Source organism: Suricata suricatta, chromosome 1, assembly GCF_006229205.1.
Source record: "Suricata suricatta isolate VVHF042 chromosome 1, meerkat_22Aug2017_6uvM2_HiC, whole genome shotgun sequence".
Lineage (NCBI taxonomy): Eukaryota > Metazoa > Chordata > Mammalia > Carnivora > Herpestidae > Suricata > Suricata suricatta.
Window position 1 is genome coordinate 97622443 of NC_043700.1, and position 18564 is coordinate 97641006.

Here is an 18564-nt window from a genome sequence, read left to right on the forward strand (position 1 = left end):
GGAATTTTTCCTTGAATTTGAACTTCATCCTTACATCTAAACAGCTTTATACATTTAGTTTACAAAAATAAGTCTCTGAAAGAACAAGCTCATATTTCTTTGGTGAATAGGGTCACATGTCTAACAGAAATAGATTGGTAAGTAGATTTTTTTCAGTTGTTTGAATCATGTTTCAGTTGACTTATCCATAAGAAGTAGTATAAGGTAAGGCTATTTCCTTTTTTATCCTTTAGCTTTATATAGATGTGAGATTGTCTCTACTCATTTTTCACAGAAAAGCGACCCTATAATTGTGAGATTTGTAATAAATCTTTCAAGAGGCTTGATCAAGTGGGTGCCCACAAAGTAATACACAGTGAAGATAAACCTTACAAATGCAAGCTTTGTGGAAAGGGATTTGCCCACAGAAATGTTTACAAGAATCACAAGAAGGTAAAAGCAAACAATATTATTTTTATTACTTTTGCTGATTTGCTGATCTGACTTCTAATTATTTATTTTTTTTAAAGGGAGTTGTGTGCATCTGACCATGCTTGTGCATGTGGAATAATTAGAGAAATTCTTGCTTTTACTCTCTACCTCTCACTCAGGCCACAGCAACCCCGTGTGGCCTTGTTTCTGTCTTCCATCCTCTGCTGAAACTGTTCTCACACAGAGTGCCCTCCAGTGTTTCCCAGTGTTGTACTAGTTGCAAAGTCTTTATTCTGTCCCCTTTTTTCTGTAACATTTGACACTCTTGTTCGCGTTACCTGTTTTGAAATTCTGTTCATCTTTGGTGTATACTTTGATAGGTGTTCTGCCAATTTCACTGAACATTTTCATCTCCCCTCCCCCAGGAGGTTATCCTGGATGCACTGGCTGTGGACCTCTTCTGTGTTCTCTGCGCCTGCTACATCCCAGACTTCTGCTCTCAACTCTATACCAACACATGCCAAATGGCCTATCTCTTTTACCCAAGCTTCAGACGTATATTTATTTTTTTTAATTTGATACATAACTAGATATCTTTATGACCTAATGAATTTTAGCATGTCCCAGAATGACGTTTTTATTCTTTATGCCCCAGGTTACCTCTCTTTTGGAGTTTCTTCTTTATTTTAATGACAAAAACATATCCTTACTTCTGTCTGTTCTTTTAGTCTTAGACCCTTTTTAAAACGCTGATTCTTAAAGAGTCTACATAGCCTCTACCTTGTCTCAACCTTCAGTCATTTGTTCCTTTATCATCCCAACATACTGATTATTGCTCATCTTTATTACTGTAATACCCATCTAATTAGATTCTTATTACGTATCACTTCCCACCTTTCCATCCTCCTAGATAAATTGTCCTAAAGTGCAGCACTGACATGTCAGTCTTATACTCTAATATTATGAGTAGATTTCTGATGCCTGTATAAGTTATATGCACCTTGCCCTCTCCCATGACCTCAGCTTTTCCAAAAGTTTATCCTTTTCTCTGCATACTTAAAACAACTTGACATTTGCCTTCAGTCAGCATGACCTAACTTCCCCTACCTCTTTTTTTTAATTTTTAATTTAATTTTTAACTAAACTTGATACCCAACGTGAGGATTGAACTCATGACTGAGATCAAGTGTCGCATGTTCTACTGACTGAGCCAGCCAGATGCCTCACCCTTTCTCTTTTCTGACAGGATTCTCTTCAATTATAATCTCTTAGTTTTGTCTATTAATTTTTGTTTGCATTTCTTACCCCTTACCTTTAATCTAGTACTTGTTTAGAATGTATTAGTTTTATTTTAATAATGTTTTAATTGAATTCAGAAAATGGGGTTGTTTGCTTTTTTTGTCATTAAGTTTTATGTGTTCTTTATATATATTGGTTATTAACCTTTTATCAAATATATGATTTGCAAATATCTTCCCCCATTCACTAGGTTGTCTTTTCATTTTGTTGATGGTTTTTTTTTGCTCTGAAGATGATTTTTAGTTTGATGTAGTCCCATTTCTTAATTTTTGCTTTTGTTGCACTTTGGAGCCACATCCACAAATCATTGCTAAGACTCATGTCACGGTGCTTACTTACTGCTTATATTTTCTTTTAGGAATTTTATAGTTTTCGGACTTATATTCAACACTTAATCCATTTTAAAATAATTTCTGTATATTGTTATAAGATAGTGGTCCAGTTTTGCATATGGCTGTCCACTTCTCTCATCACTATTCATTGAAGAGACTCTTCTTTCCCATTCTTTATTCTTGCCTTCTTTGTCATAAATTAATTGCACAAGTTTACTTCTGGGCTATCTATTCTGTTCCATTGATCTGTGTGTCTATTTTCTATATCTGTTTCATACTGTTTTGATTATATAGCTTTGTAGTATAGTTTGAAATTTGGGAATATGATGCCTGTTTGTTCTTCTTTATCTAGATTGCTTTGCTTATTTGAGGTTTTCTGTGGTTCCTTACAAATTATACAATTATTTGTTCTAATTATTTGAAAACTGCCATTGGAATTTTAATAGGGATTGCAGTGAATCTATAGATTGCTTTGGGTAGTATGGACATTTTAACAGTATTATTTCTTCTAATCAATGAGCATGGAATATCTTTTCATTTATGTGTGTCTTCTGTTTGTTTCATCAATGTGTTATTTTCACAGTACAGGTCTTCCACTTCTTTGGTTAAATTTATGCCTATATATTTCAGTTTTTTTGGATGCAGTTGTAAATAGGATTGTTTTCTTGATTTCTCTTTCTGATAGTTTCTTACTACTGTGTGAAAATGCAATGGAGTTTTGCAAATTAATTTTGTATCTTGACACTTTATTGAGAGAGATGGAGCTATTTTCAAAAATCCTAAAATGCTTAACCCTAAAAACAATCAAAGTTGGTAATACGATTTATTTATGCCTAATGATAAATGAAGCACAATTTTCAAAATGTCCAGCTTACTAGTTGATATGGAGCATAATAAATTACAATTGGAGCTGTCCACACAGAGCCTGATGTGGGGCTTGAACTTACTGAACCGAGAGATCATGACCTGAGCTGAAGTCAGATGCTTAACTGACTGAGTCACCCAGTTGCCCATCATCTCCTTTTGGATGGAATGTTATATATTTATCTATTAAGTACATCTGGTATAATGTGTTGTGTAAATCTATGTTTCCTTATTGACTTTCTCTTTGTATGATTTATCCATTGATATAAATAAGGGTGTTAAAATTCCCTACTATTGTTGTATTGCTATAAAATTCTTCCTTTAGGTCTCTTAATATTTGTTTGTGTATTTTGGTGCTTTTGTTTGGGTGCATACATATTAATATATGTTATGCCTTCCTGCTGGGTTGATTCTCTTATCATTATGTGATACCTTTTCTTGTCTTTTATTGCAGTTCTTTTAAGTCTATTTTGTTTGATATGAATATAGCTATACCAGCTTCCTTTTCATTTGCATTTGCATGGGATACATTTTTCTGTCACTTCACTTTTAATCTGTGTTTGTCCTTCTGAAGTGAGCCTGTAGTAGGCAACATATAGTTAAATCTTACTTGTTTTTTATTAATTCAGCCATGTATGTCTTTTGATTATAGAATTTAGTCAATTTACATGTAAAGCAATTATTGAAAATTGTGAACTTATTCCCATTATATTACTTTTCCACAGTTTTTTTGTTACTTTCTTTTTCTCTCTTCTGTTTTGTTTTTTTAAATATTTATTTATTTTTGAGAGAGAGAAAGAGAGGAAGACAAAACGTGAGAGGGGAGGGACAAAGAGAGAGGGAGACAGAATCTGAGGCAAGCTCCAGACTCAAAGCTGTCAGCATAGAGCTCAGCACTGGGCTCGGATCTACAATCTGTGAGACCATGACCTGAGCCAAAGTCAGACGCTTAACCGACTGAGCCACTCAGGCAGCGCTCCATTTATCTTCTGTTAGAATAACTTCTTTAGTGTTAAGTTTAGAGTCTTTTTCATTTTCTTTTGTGTATTTGCTAGGATATATTATTTGTGGTTACTGTGAAGCAGTTCACATATATCATCATATGTGTATAACAATTTATTTTAAAATGATAGCTACTTAAATTTGAACACATTCCAAAACTACATTTTTATTCCCCTCCCCCACATTTTGTTTTTGATGTTACATTTCACATCTTTTATTTTATGTATCCCTTAATAATTTAGTTAGTCGTATTACTTTTGACCCTTCATACTAGTTTTATAAATAATGAATCCACTATTTTCACTATTTATTTGCCATTTTCAGAAAGATTTTTATTTTAATATGTTTTCTTATTACTAATTAGTTCCTTTTCTTTTCAGCTTAATGAAGTCTCTTTAACATTTCTTTTAGGTCTAGTTTAGTGGTGATGAACTTCTTTAGCTTTTGTTTATCTGGGAAACTCTTCATCTCTCCTTCTATTCTGAATGATAACTTTGCCAGTAGAATATTCTTGGTTGGAAGTTTTTTTTCTTTCAACACTTTGAATACTTCATGCCACCCCCTTCTCACCTGCAAAGTTTCTGCTAAAATTTTTGCTGATAGCTTTATGGGATTTTCTTTATACATAACACATTGTTTTTCTGTTGCTGTTTTTAAGATTCTCTCTTTAACTTTTGACATTTTAATTAGAATGTGTGTTGGTGTGGATATCTTTTGAATTCAGTGGGCTTCCTAGACCTGTATGTGTGTTTCCTTTCCCAGATTAGCAAGATTTTCAGTCATTATTTCTCCCAAACATTTTCCATCACTTTCTTTTTCTTCTCCTTCTAAGACCCTATAATGTGGATGTTTTTCTGCTTACTGATGTTCCATATGTCACTTAAGTTGTCTATATTTTTTTAAATTGCTTTTTTTTTTGCTGCTCTGTCAGGGTGAGTAGCGTTGTTTTCATCTTCTAGCTTGCTGATCTGTCCTGCTTCGTCCAATTTGCTGTTGAGCCCCTCTCGTGTATTTTTCAGTTCAGTTATTATATTTTTAAGCTCTATGACTTCTGTTTGGTACTATCTTATGTTTTTCTATTTCCTTTTTGAAGTTTTTATCTGTTCTTCTGAGTTCAGTGAGCAGCTTTATAATCATTACTTTGTTTTCATTTTTTATTTTGCTTTGTGTCTTTTTTTTTTTTTTTTTTTAGTCTGGCTAAAAGTTTATCACTTATGTTAATTTTGTCTAAGAACTAACTCCTGGTTTCATTGATTTGTTCTATTGCTTTTTTTATTCTTTATTTTATTTATTTCCCCTCTAGTCTTTATTATTTTCTTCCTTATACTGACTTTGGGCTTTGTTTGTTCTTTTTCTGGCTTCTTTAGGTGTAAGATTAGTTGTTTTTTTTTATTGGGGATTTTTCTTGTTTCTTGAGATAGGCCTGTATTGCTATAGCTCATGGGCCCAGAAGTGGGATCCCCCACTCCTGCCCCAGACACTCCAGAAGTGTTCTCTGTGTGGGCCGTGAGAGCTCCCTGACTGTGGTGGACTGCAGCTGAGGCCTGGGGGCCCAAGCCGCGTGCCTGCTGGTTGTGGCACTGCTTGCTCACTGATTTTGGTTGGTATATTTTAGCATGCTGTTAAATAATATGTATGTAATATCTTTTATAATAACTTGTTACTTATTTTTTCTTGGACTATTCCATTTGTAGTTAATAATTATTTCAGCATTTATTGAGACTTCAAAGCATCATTCTTTCTCTTTTAAATCATCTAAAAAGTTGTATCATTTCATCTTTAGCCTAAAAGGGAAAAAAAGTTAAATTTACCAAAGAATAAAAAGGGTTGATTGATAGTGTCCCAAATCGTCTTGGCCTAATTTCTTGCTGACTGCCCTTAGGTTTTACTCAAGCGTTAAAGGATCAGGGGCAGGATCACATTCATTACTGCTGCTTTGGAATTACATGACTATAAAAAATTATCTGGCTAGTTTCCTGCTCAGTCTCTGGAACTCTCTTGCTCCATTCTTTGATGAAACTGATCTACCCACATTTACGAGTTTTTCAGTTTGGCTTATGTTATATGCCATATGGGAATTTGGCACAGGATCTTTGCACCATCTCTTATACATTCATCCATAAATCATATTAAAGTAATAATGATGTCTTGGGAAGTATAGAAACAATGATGCTTGTAATTTCTAAAGTGGAAAGCACATTCAATCCTTCTGCTGTATGTGCTTCTCACTGTTATGATCCCAGCATTTGGTATGGTTATATGAAAAAGTCTGAAATATTCTCCAAGAAGCAATAAACTGTTTCTTCCATCATTATTCATTAATGACCAGTTAGGAAACTGAAATATAAGGATATTCAAGGAAATTAGAAAAAAAAACATTTGAGCCAAACTGGTCTTTGTCGTATAGCATGACCAAAGATTATTATTTTAAATACATTATTTTTGGGGTTTTTTGCTTATGTAACTTCTTAATTTTTAATATACTTGATTCATTTGGGGTCAGCTCTTCTCTTGTCATCTGGATTTGCTGGAAAAGGAAATATTATCTTCCAGTGTGATTATGGCAGTGTCAAACTGTGAAGGGATGATTTCTGTTTCTAAAACGTAATTAGCTATTTTTATCATTTTGCCAATTACATAGGCTCAGTAGGTCAAAATTGGTTATTCTTATCCCTAAACCATTCGGACCATTATATGACCTGATTACTTTTTGAATTTTTTTAATCTACTTAGTTATTATTTATCTGGATCTAACTATATCTTTAAGTCACAGCTGGACAGACATTTCAGAACTGGAGGTGACAGAAGCTAGTCAGCTAGTCTTCAGCCTCCATTTTGTTCCTGATCAAATTTATTGCAAAGCAAAACCAAGATAAAGTACATAGTGCTTCCCTCCTGCTATCCTGGATCAGGAAGCTGACATTACGTGCTTGAGGATGGAAATGAATACAGGGAGATTTTGTCCTGATGAAGTTGTAAACAAGCTTCTGGGGACAAAGATATGTCTATTCAAATAAAAGACTTTTTCCTGAGCCTTTGCATATCCTTCCAGAGATGAACTTTCAAGCCTGTGAAGAACTCTGGTCCTACTCTCTATTGGAATAATTCCATGAGGCCGCCTATACTAATATATCAACCAATGATTTCCAAACTCTGGGCCGTGACCACTATATATCTTAAAATTAATTTACTGGGTCAAGAATAGCCATTAAAAATAGAATTGAAAATATAAGGTAAGGGCCATTAAGAAAACCATACACATGTTTTTGTGCATAGGTGTATGTGTGTTGAGTTTCAGTATAAAAAGTATTTTTTTGGTCATGGTCTGTTTGACACATATTGCAGACCAGACTTTGCTCATTTAAATTTTTATTAAATCCTTTTTAAAGGAAAGGATAAATCTTTCCCTAAATAGATCATGAATTCGATTTCAATACTATATATGGCATAAATTTTATATAATAAAAAAACCTTGTCAGTCTCTAAGAAGGGTGTCACATTATAGACTGAACAAATCACTTCCTGATTTCATCACAGTCACTTTTTCCTTCAACTTTGTTTCTCTTCTTTAGGTGTGCTATAGGTGAAGTACTGGGTGGTCCATTTAAGGTGCTATGTTGTACAAAATTACCTATTTTTGTGTTCTAGAAGCACATTCACAATGATGAGAATGAGCATACTGAGAAGCATGCAGGAATTGAACCTGGCAGAGGGAAATGAGATAGAGGTTTGTCTGAAGCTTATTCAGCTAATGGCAAATCACTTATCCTATTTAAGTCATTTTTCTGAAGTAGATGATGAGATGTCACTATAAAATGTCTTTCTTTAAATATTTTAAGGAAGTGGGTGAGGGGCACAGAGAGGGAGACAGAGGATCCAAAGTGGGCTCTATACTGACAGTCTGACAGTACTGAGCCTGATGGGGGGCTCTAACTCACAAACCACAAGATCATAACCTGAGCCAGAGTCGGTCAACCAACTGAGCCCCCAGGTGCCCTGGCACTATATAATTCCTAACAAAACCACTTAATATTTTCCATATTACAGTTTAAGGTTTGAGGATAGATACTGTACTTTAGTTCATAGCAGTTACTGAACACATTGTTCTTTGAATGTGACACATGTTTTCTGAATAAATAAAATCCATGAAAAGATTATCCCAAATATAAATTTAATGTGCTTAAATAGTATTTGTGACATGAGAAATTATTTTTAAAAAATATATATTTGCAGTACATTTTCCCACATTTTCAGAGTTGCTTTCTATACATTCTTCCTCTTTTTTGACTTATGAGGGTATTAGCGATCTGGTAACACACTGAGGAATCGTTGCAGTATTCATTCTATACTAACTGAGGTTACCCAGTCTGAGCTAACCAGGAGCTCTTTAAACCTTTAAGTTGAACTGTTGTCATTCTGAACCCTTCTCTGGCTCTGAAGTAAACAGTCGACTTGGAGTTCATTTCCTGCCGAATCAGTGATTCCCCTTTATGCTCTGACTTTAATAGAGAAACCTCCCCCCCAGCTTTATTCTACTCCCTCTAACCTCTCCATCCCCAGATGTTAACTTAGGAGCCATCGACTAAAGATTGTTCTTCTTGGTGTTTGCCAGAACCACGTCACTGCTCATTCCCCTTTAGAGCTTCCTTCACGCCTGTTCCGAGAGCCACAGGGCCTCGCCTCCCAAACCTCTAGCCTCTGACTCTTGTCTCTGCCTTAAAGCTTCAGACTCATGCTTACTTCCTGAGCTCACCCTTACTGGAAATCAGCTTTGCTCTCTACTTTGCTCTTGACCAGCCCAGTCAGACCCGGTCCAGGGTTTTGAACTTCCTTCACTTGACCTCCCTGATTAAGTGCCTATCCCTGACTCTCTTAAAACCACAAAGTAGGAAATATTAAAAGAGAGGAAGGTGACATTTTTTTAAATGTTTATTTATTTTGAGAGAGAGCAAGAGAGAGCAAGAGTGCACATGAGCGAGGAGGGGGAGGGCAGAGAGAAGAAAGAATCCCAAGCAAGCTGTGTGCTGATAGTGCGGATCCCGATGCAGGGCTCCATCCCATGAACCATGAGATCATGACCTGACCCAAAATCAAGTTTGAGTGGCAGAATTGGATGGATGGGGCTTAGAAACAGAAAAATGACCATGGGCATGGATAAGAGATTCCCAAATATTAGGTCAGATGGGGATTTTTCAAGTGAAATGCAAACCAGCCATCTTCTCCATCTCCCTAGTCAAATCTTCAATAACTTCCACATTTCACACTGATGTTTTTCTGTAAGATGTTCTTTTGGGTGGAGCTTGGGGAAAAGCACAAGGTTTTAGCTGCCCATCTAAGAGATAAGTATATTTAAATGTAAGGGGTTTTATGACATAAGATATCATTCTGGAACTTACTTCTTTGGCTTAACTTTATGACTTGAAGAGTTTTTCACATGAGTTCACATACACCTGCTCATTTTTTTGTAACAATTCCTATTTAGAACAGTACTTCAGTGAACATCCTTTTCTATAAAACTTCATAACTATGCCAATAGTATTATTGAAAATAGATATTAATTATGAAATTTATGTGTAAAATAGTAAGTTTTCTTTAAGTTTTGATTGCTCTTTCCCAACTGCCTTTGGAAAAAGCTCTTCCTAGCAGTGATTCAAGTATCCCTTTGTCTATGCCATCAATATTTGATTTTTGACAGTCTTTTTTTTTTCAGTCTAAGAATTGAAAAGTGATATTTTATTGCATTTAAGCAATGGGTAGTGAAATTGTGTTCTTTTTATAAGCTTATGTTGCATTTACATTACTTTTGAGAAATGCTGATACATACTTTTTATCCAGTTTTCTATTAGACTATTTGGCTGTTTTCCCATTGGTTTCTAGAAGCTCTGTAGATATTACAAATGTTAACACTTTGCTAGTTTTGTTTCTACTCTTTGTCTCCATCTATCAACTTGCATCTTTTGAATAAAGAAATTTTACACTTTTATGTTTTGAAGTATGACATGGTTTAAGAGTTTTATGGCTTCTGAGTATATACAGCTTCTGAGTTTTAGGTCTTGTTTAGAAAACTTTATTATTCCAACACTGTGCAAACATTTATCAATGCCTGTAAAAGTTATATTAGTTTCTTTTTGTTAGTATTTTAATCAATGAAGAATTTGTTTTGAGGTATGCAATGAGATCCTGATTTATTACCACTGCTATCATATTGTTGAATGCCTCTCATGTAAAACTATGTTTGGATGTCACTCTTTTCCATTTAATCTCTGTTATCTTGCAATATCGTAGTACTTCAATAATTGTACTTGGTAGTGCATTTTAATACCTATTGGACAAAGGCTCATTTTAGTTTTTTTTAATAAAACTATTTTCCATGGTGTTTCAGGAAGATTAATGTTATTAAGCCGGTTTCTTTCCACTGCTTCCCTTTCATCTTCTTGAAGATAAGTATCATATATTAAAAAACAGCTTCTCCACAGAAAGTCTTCATATATACACTTATTCTTGTGAATGATTTGGATCAGAATGTCTATTCTTCCCGCTTTTTGGTAGAAAGAACAGCAAACAAAAACATAGCTCATTTTTCTGTATAATTATAAATTAATTCTCTACTACTGCTAAATTTCATGTTTTTCATGTTTTAAAACATGTTATTTACTCATAGCATGGATATTCTTATCATTTTCACTTTTACACTACCTGAAATCCTACCAAATTCCATTGACTTATTTCCCAGCCCAAAGGACCTATTAGAAGAAGATTAAGTGAAGGAGGAGTTAAAAACAAAACAAAACAAAACTTAGGTTAACAATAGCCAGAAGATGTGGTGATAGCTTGTTACAGCAAAAGAAGGCAAGAACTTTGAAAAGTAAACGCTGCAATTTATAGAAAAGAATATACAGAGGGCAAGAAGTATGCCTATATGAACCTTCAGTGCAAAGGGTAATGAATTTTAAATGATGTCAGTACTCTTAGTGGGTGGGTAATACAAATTTGGAAGTTAAGCTAAATGAAAAAAAATTGTTATATTTTTGAAAAATAGATACTCTTCTCATAGAACAATTTGTACCACAAATCAAAACCACAATGAAATGCCACTTTACACCTATCAAAATGGCTAGTATCAAAAAGATAAGAAATAATCAGTGTTGATGAAGAGGTTGAGAAAAGGGAACCCTTGTGTCCTATTGGTGGGAATGTAAATTGGTGCAAACACTATGGAAAACAGTATAGAAGCTTCTCAAAAATTAAAAATGGAAATACCATATGATCCAGTAATTCCACTACTGAGTATTTACCCAAAGAATACAAAAACACTAATCAAAAAGATGTATGTACGCCTGTGTTTATTGCAGATTATTTACAATAGCCCAAGGTAAGGAAGCAATCCAAGTGTCCATTGACAGATGAATAGATAAAGAAGATGAGTATATACATACAATGGAATATTACTAAGCTATAAAAAATGATGATATCTTTCCATTTGCAACAATGCGGTTGGACCTAGGGGGTATAATGATAAGTGAAACATGTCAGACAGAGAAAGATAAATACCATATGATTTCACTTACATGTGGAATCTGAAAAGCAAAACAAATGAACAATTTATATTATACCAACAAATTCCATAAACCTGAATCAATGAAAACGAAAAATTTCCAAATGAGAGCTATATGTTATAATTAAACTATGCTGAAGTATTGTATTTTCAGTAGAAAATAGGCTTTGAATCTAATATCCCATCTTGGATGTTTTCTATTTAAAATTAGAAACTGACTCCAAACTCTGATCTTTTGAGTTTAGTTTGCATTTATATTATACTGAAAAATAAAGTTTTTATGATGTTTCATTGAGAGTATGTCCTCTGGTATATGGTTGTCAGATAATTGGACGGTGGCTTAAACACACATTTACAGCACATGCACACACACACACACACACACACAACTCTCTCTCTAGTTTAGTCAAATATTTTGAATCCTATTATTATCTTATAATAATAATAAGTGTTTATCCTATAAATAATATCCTATTATCATTATTATCCTATTATCTTTTAATTTCTAGAGACTTATATTTTAAGAAAACTATTTATTCAACAACTGGTATTAATTTTAAGAGAGCATAATTTTTTGTAGGATAGAATTGGTATCTTGTTGTTTGTCCATTCATACTTTAGTATTTGCACTAGTTTATTTTTGGATAATCCATAAAGTTCAATGCAGAATCAGAAATTTATTTAGCCATCTTGCATAGCAAACAATTTATCCACTAGAGAAGCTGGTATAGTTGCTATGAGTTATTCCATATGAGTTACAGAATTTAGGATGCCTACTTTTATTCAGAAAATTCTGCTTTACAATTCTTGTGATGTGTCTGAAAGGCATAGTTTCATGAATGAAGCTACAGGTGTCTCTTATCTTGATAGTTTGTGAGGGGGCATGGTTGCTGTCACCATATATTTAAAGGGCTTCATTGTGGAGAAGAGAATAAATTTGTTCTTGCAGCTGTAGGCTCTCTCTAATAAATGGTGGCCATTGTAGGGGCAGAACTTTTAAATTAGCGGTCACATCAGCTAGCCTGAAGAGTCATATGTTTGAAGCAGTATTTGTTAGAAACATCCTTGGTTAGAAATATGAGATACCATGTTTTAGCAGTACTGTAGAGGGCAAACCTCCCTGAGAGGGAGCCTGATTCGCTGCCCTCCAGGGAGGACTTCTGCAAGTCTATGATTATTCCTTCTTTTAGCAAATTCCCTCTGCCCTGATCAGGGTATAAACTTAAGGCGTCAGTAGTTGGCTCCATGGAGTTATGGCTTTGTACTAACAGAATTGTGGCATTCAAGCAGTGAAAAGGTTGGACCTGGCCACGAAAGGCTATACTTCTGTAAGAGCATAACCTCAATTTTATAATGTTAACATATTTTGTGAAATGAGCTACCTTTTCCTGTGCTGAGCCGATTTCTTTGATATCTCTCTAGTTTCCATTTATTTTTGTGAGGAGGAGGCCCTTTAAGGAAGCCAGTTATAAAGCTAACAGTAAAAATTTAATCCACAGACCTTGTAAACAGCCAGATGACACAGATTTTATGCAGCTTTAGGTTTATTATGTGCCCCAGTGGGATAGTAATATGCTTATGATATGCAGACTTGAGACTTGAATAACAGAACTCTTTTTTCAGAGAAAAGAATAGTTCCAACATATATATCTTTGGAATATTTTCTACAAATTTATTTTATCTCTAGTTATTTCCTCTGAATTTTATGATAGTTTTCTTGCTTTGCACATGACCCAAAGAAGAAATATCATTTCCAGTAATACTGTTACTACAGAGCAATGTATATTGGTGATAGTCAAGGTTATAATTTTTCACTGTGAATGGGCCTGATGAAAATTTTATTCTGTTCTCATGAAATTAATTTTTTGGTTTGAGTAGCAAGAAATGTGCTAATTTGGTGATTATTGTATAAAAATTATGTTGAAAACCTGAAGCATTTTTGAGACATTTTATTAGGTCTTATAAATAGTGCAACACATTTTCTTACATATTTTCTCTATCTATAACAATAATCAGACATGGTGCATAAAAGTATATTTCATAATACAAGCTCATGGACTAGTTCATTTGTTATATCCGCAAATACTGGTATCAGTGACATGGCATTTAAGTGGGGGAATATTCTACAGCTTAAGGATAATACAGTGAAAGTCAGTGAAAAGTTTGTCACCCTTTAGAGATGAAAAGTTGAAGGACAAGACACTTTTTAAAAAGCTTTATTTAGTACTTGTAAAGTAGTTTGTATCTTGGAGACAGGTTTTCTGTTCACAACATACAAGCATTTCACTGCCGCCTCACTTAAGTGAGCTTGAGCGCATGGTTCTCCGCTGAGGCTTGGACAAGCAGCGGTAACAACTCAGCTGGCGGTACTGATACATTTTTGACAAAAATATTTGTTCACCTGGATATGCACTAACAGCTAACTGCTTAAAATAGCTCTAGACTTCAGGCTGTAGCTAGATGTTGTGGCTTTGGTTTGTTAATATAGGTGTTACGGCATTATGCTGTCCCGTTATTTCATAATCAAGTCACTAAATCCTATCCATACACATGTTGTTTAGTCCTAGATTTAGAAAAAGAGAAAGACTTGGTTAGGGTGGACTATCATATTTTTGGAAGAGCAAAGCAGCCCTTTTTCCCAATATGGATGCTTTAAAAACAAAGGAGTTTCTTTTTGTAGTAATATTATCTATTCTTTGTAGAAAATTAAAATATCAAAGAAAGGTATAAAGAAGAAAGCAAAAGCTCTGTCAAATACCACTCTCCACTTTACTATGAAAACCCTCCTCAGTGTTTTGTAGGACAGTTTTCTACACCCCATTCTACATGTGCATGTATATGCAGTATATGGTATGCTGTGTGTAGTGTTTTGCATTGTGCTTTTGACATCCGAATATGTTGTAGGGGGTTTTCCATATCAAAATAAACATATAATAGCCACTCAGAATTAGTTAAACCAATGTCAGTGAGCATTTGGGAGGCTTTTGAAAAGTTTTTGTTTATGTTAAAATTTCGCAGGTATATTTCTGGAAAGGGAGTTGGTTAGTCAAAGAGTACATACATTTGCCATTTTGGTAAATAGAGCTACACTGCCACTCAGAAAATTTACATTCCCAGTTCCAAGACATGAGACCACGTGTTCTTACCCTATAGTCAACAGTGCATAATACCCATTTGCTTCATCTTTGCCAATCTGATATACCACAGATAGTATTTTTTAAAAATTTTCATTCTTTCATTGTATTCATGGATTTAAATATTCTATATAAATTATTATATACACTATTATTATATACACTACAATATTATATATAAATTATTATATACACTATATAACCTGATATCCCCATATTTTATATCATATAATCCAGACTTGAAATATTCTACTGCCTATTAGACATCTCTTAATAGTCATTTGAACTTCTCCAAAACTGAACCCCTTCTCTTTCCCCCAAACTTGTTCCTTGGCTTGCTCTTTCATGTATTAGTTAATGGCTGATTCATCCTACCATTGGCTCTGGTCACAATCTTGGAGACATGCTTGATTCTTCTTTTCTGTGTCTCGTGCTTCAAATCCAAGTCTCTCCACAAAACCTGTTAAGTTTCATAACACATCCAGAAGCCTCCTGCTTTTCTTTACATTGGTGGCTACCACCATGACATAGGCCTTAAAGATCTCTTGATTGGTTGATTGCTTTTTCTTCTCTGGTTTCTCTGCTTGTCCTTGTCCCCCTATATCCCCCTTCTCAACACAGCTACCTTAGCATCCCATTAAATGTCAGGTGAATCATGCCACTCATCTGCTCAAAGCTCACTTGATATTTTTTTCTCTCAGTAAAAGACAAAATTTCTGCAGTGGCTAACCAGGGCTTACATGATTTGCTTCTCTTTCCCATTCTTTACCCATTTTTTTCTGACCCGTCTTCCCACTCCCATGGCTTGTCCACCTGCTGCAACCACACTGGGCTCCATGGTGTCTCCTGCCCAGATGACTCAGAGGAGACATGCCCTTGCTCCCTCACTTGCGTCAGTTCTTCTCTCCAGTCACCTTCTCAGCTGGGATTTCTTTGGCCACTGTTCAAATTTGCTACTCCATTCTTTGAAACTTTGGCTATCTGCTTTTCTTTATTTTTCTTTAGAGTATGTATTTCACATTTTATCATTTGTTAATTGTCCTTCTCTCCCTGCTAGTGTAAGAGCTCCATTGATAGCAGGGATTTCATCTTTTGTTTTCCTGCTGCATCCCCAATGGGTAAAGTAGGACTGTCCCATAGTGGTATGAAGTGCATAGCATAGACTGGGTACAAAATAAATGATAGATGAAATTTCTCCAGGGTAGGGGAGAGGGGTGGATGGAGAGAGAGAGAGAGAGAGAGAAAGAGAGAGAGAGAGAGAGAGAGAGAGAGAGAGAGAGAGAGAGAGAGAGAGGGAATCCCAAGCAGGCTTCCTATTTAGAGAAGAGTCCAATGAGGACTCAATCCCACGACCCTGGGATCATGATCTGAGCCAAAACTAAGAGTCAGACACTTGACTGAATGAGCCACCCAAGCACCCCAATTTCCTTTATTTTTTAGCAAGTTTATAATTAATCTGAGAATTTAAAAATGCAGTTGTTTTTCTACCATGCACATAGCATATTTGTGTTTACAATTTCATGTTGAAAGAACATCACCAGAAGAAACAAGGTATGTCTGCCTACCCTTTCCTCTTCCATACCATGGATACAGGCTCACAGTTATTGTCATGACTGGATGATTCTAGATCCTTCTGACTCAGTTTCTTTCATCTGCAGACCCATTCTGAAGAGAGACCATTCCAGTGTGAGGAGTGTAAAGCTTTGTTCCGGACCCCATTTTCTTTGCAGAGACACCTTCTCATACATAACAGTAAGTCACAATACAAGCATTTGAGGACAAAATGAATTCTCTCAAACTTTGTCCTTACACCTTTTGAGAATGTAGACATCACAGATCTGGACCCATATGTAGTTACGTAAAAAAGGCTCGTAATTCTGCCTTTCAGCTTTTCTTCCTTTATACTTGCTTTATTTTCCCACATTAAATCACTTTATGAGACATTTTATTTTGCATCATTTCTTTCCAGTATATAAAGTTTGTATACAAAATTGTGTCTTATGTTCAGTAAGGTATCTTTGAAATTTGTTCTTAAATAGACATTTTTGTTCCCTTTGGAATATAATGATTAAGGAAACATGTCTGACCCGTTATTATTTATTTATTTAAACATTTTTTAAAATGTTTTTAATTTATTTTTTGGGACACAAAGAGAGACAGTGTTAGCAGGGGAGGGTCAGAGAGAGAGGGAGGTACAGAGTCCGAAGCAGGCTCCAGGCTCTGAGCTAGCTGTCAGTACAGAGCCTGATGCGGGGCTCGAACCCACATACCTTGAGATCATGCCCTGAGCCGAAGCCGATGCTTAGCCAACTAAGCCACCGATATCTGACCCTTTAAAACATGAAGATGTCTGGCGTGATTTTATTAGCTCACCAACTTTTGAAATTAGAAAGGATCAAAGTACAGATCTAGTGTAACCTGTTAATTGTTGGGGAACAGAGAAAAATGAGACTCAGAAACACAGTGACAAATACAGGGTTTTAGCTCTGGAAGTTGCATCCAGGTTCTGATAGGTCTTTTCCTACTTACCTGTACGCTGCCTCTGATTTCTTACTTCTTTTTAGCAGTAGTGCTGCTTTTCTTTAGGGTTGGGTTATACACATACAAACCATGCAGATCGGTAAGGCAGGTCCACTCAGAGCTAGTTTTAGAATATTATACCTTTTATACCATCACTGAAGGACACTTTTTTACAGCACTTTATTTCAGAGACCATGTTATTACTAAATTCAGTTTTAAAGTGGGTTCTATGTTCAGATATTGAAGTAACCAGACATTTGCTACGTTACTGTATCTAAAATTAAAGGAAAGTGGCATAACATAAGTAATATTTGTATTTATTGCTTTTGAGTTGTTTAATCAGTAGAACATCTTCTGAAACAAAGTTACTACTCCTGATTAAATTTTTAATATTTCTGAGGACAGCAAAAACAATTAATCATTTATGACAATGGTACAGATAAGATAGTATCTTGGAAGACATTTTTCTCTGGTCAAGTAGATGTATCTAAAATTCAAAATAACAAAGATATTAAAGTTTAAAAAAAAGTGGTAATGATTATGATAAAATGCATCTATTCCTACAGAAAAGATAGTGTTATGGCCTCTTATCATTCTGAATTTTACCTTAACAGTTCCGGAGCATTTGTTAACGTCACTTTCTGTTTCCTTATTAAGGACAGCTGTGCATTTAAGAAATAAAATTCGTCATATAACAAATTTTCATCCCATTTCACTATCATTTGACTAAGAAAAACAATCATTATGAGGTGAATGGATTTTATTTTATTTTTGTTTTTTAAATGTTTATTGGCATTTTTTGTTTGTTTGTTTTGATGGAGAGAGTGACTGCATACGAGTGAGTGAGGGGCAGAGAGAGAGAATCCCAAGCAGACTCCTGCCACAGAGCCTGCCATGGGGCTTCCTCTCAGACAATGTGAGATCATGACCTGAGCTGAATTCGAGTCACATGCTTCACTGACTAAGCCACCGACGCGCCCCCGAGGTGAATAGATTTTAGAGTAGGGATTGGGACAAGGGAACCTCATTCATACTATTAAGACTTCTGTGGGGGGCGCGTGGTCAGTGAAGCATCCGGCCTCGGCTCAGGTCGTGATCTCCTGGCTTGGGAGTTTGAGCTCTGCTTCAGGCTCTGTGCTGACAGCCAGCTCAGAGCCTGGAGCCAGCTTCGGATTCTTTGTCTCCCTCTCTCGCTGCCCCTCCCTGCTGCTCACACTTTGTCTCTTTCTCTCTCTTTCAAAAATAAATAAAGGTTTTAAAAAATCCATTTCTGTGGCCTAATTTAGCCTGATGCTCACGAAATTTTTCCTGTGGTAAATAAAATTTTCAATAACAGCAAGGAGTTTTTAATATAAGGAATCTATTACGTTTGATTTCAGCTGATTGGTTCTCATAAACCTGAGACATGGGATTGAAATGGCAAGTGTACACTGTGCTTGCACATTCT

General features: G+C 35.3%; 1 protein-coding gene across 1 annotated transcript in view; it reads left to right on the plus strand.

The window, feature by feature from the left end:
- Nucleotides 1–18564, plus strand: part of PRDM5 (PR/SET domain 5) — a 200591-nt gene that overhangs the window by 109241 nt on the left and 72786 nt on the right. Inside the window, exons 9-10 of the mRNA XM_029916908.1 lie at nucleotides 275–432; nucleotides 16256–16349. Of these exons, the coding sequence (XP_029772768.1) occupies nucleotides 275–432; nucleotides 16256–16349 (252 nt within the window). The remainder of the gene's footprint in view (nucleotides 1–274; nucleotides 433–16255; nucleotides 16350–18564) is intronic.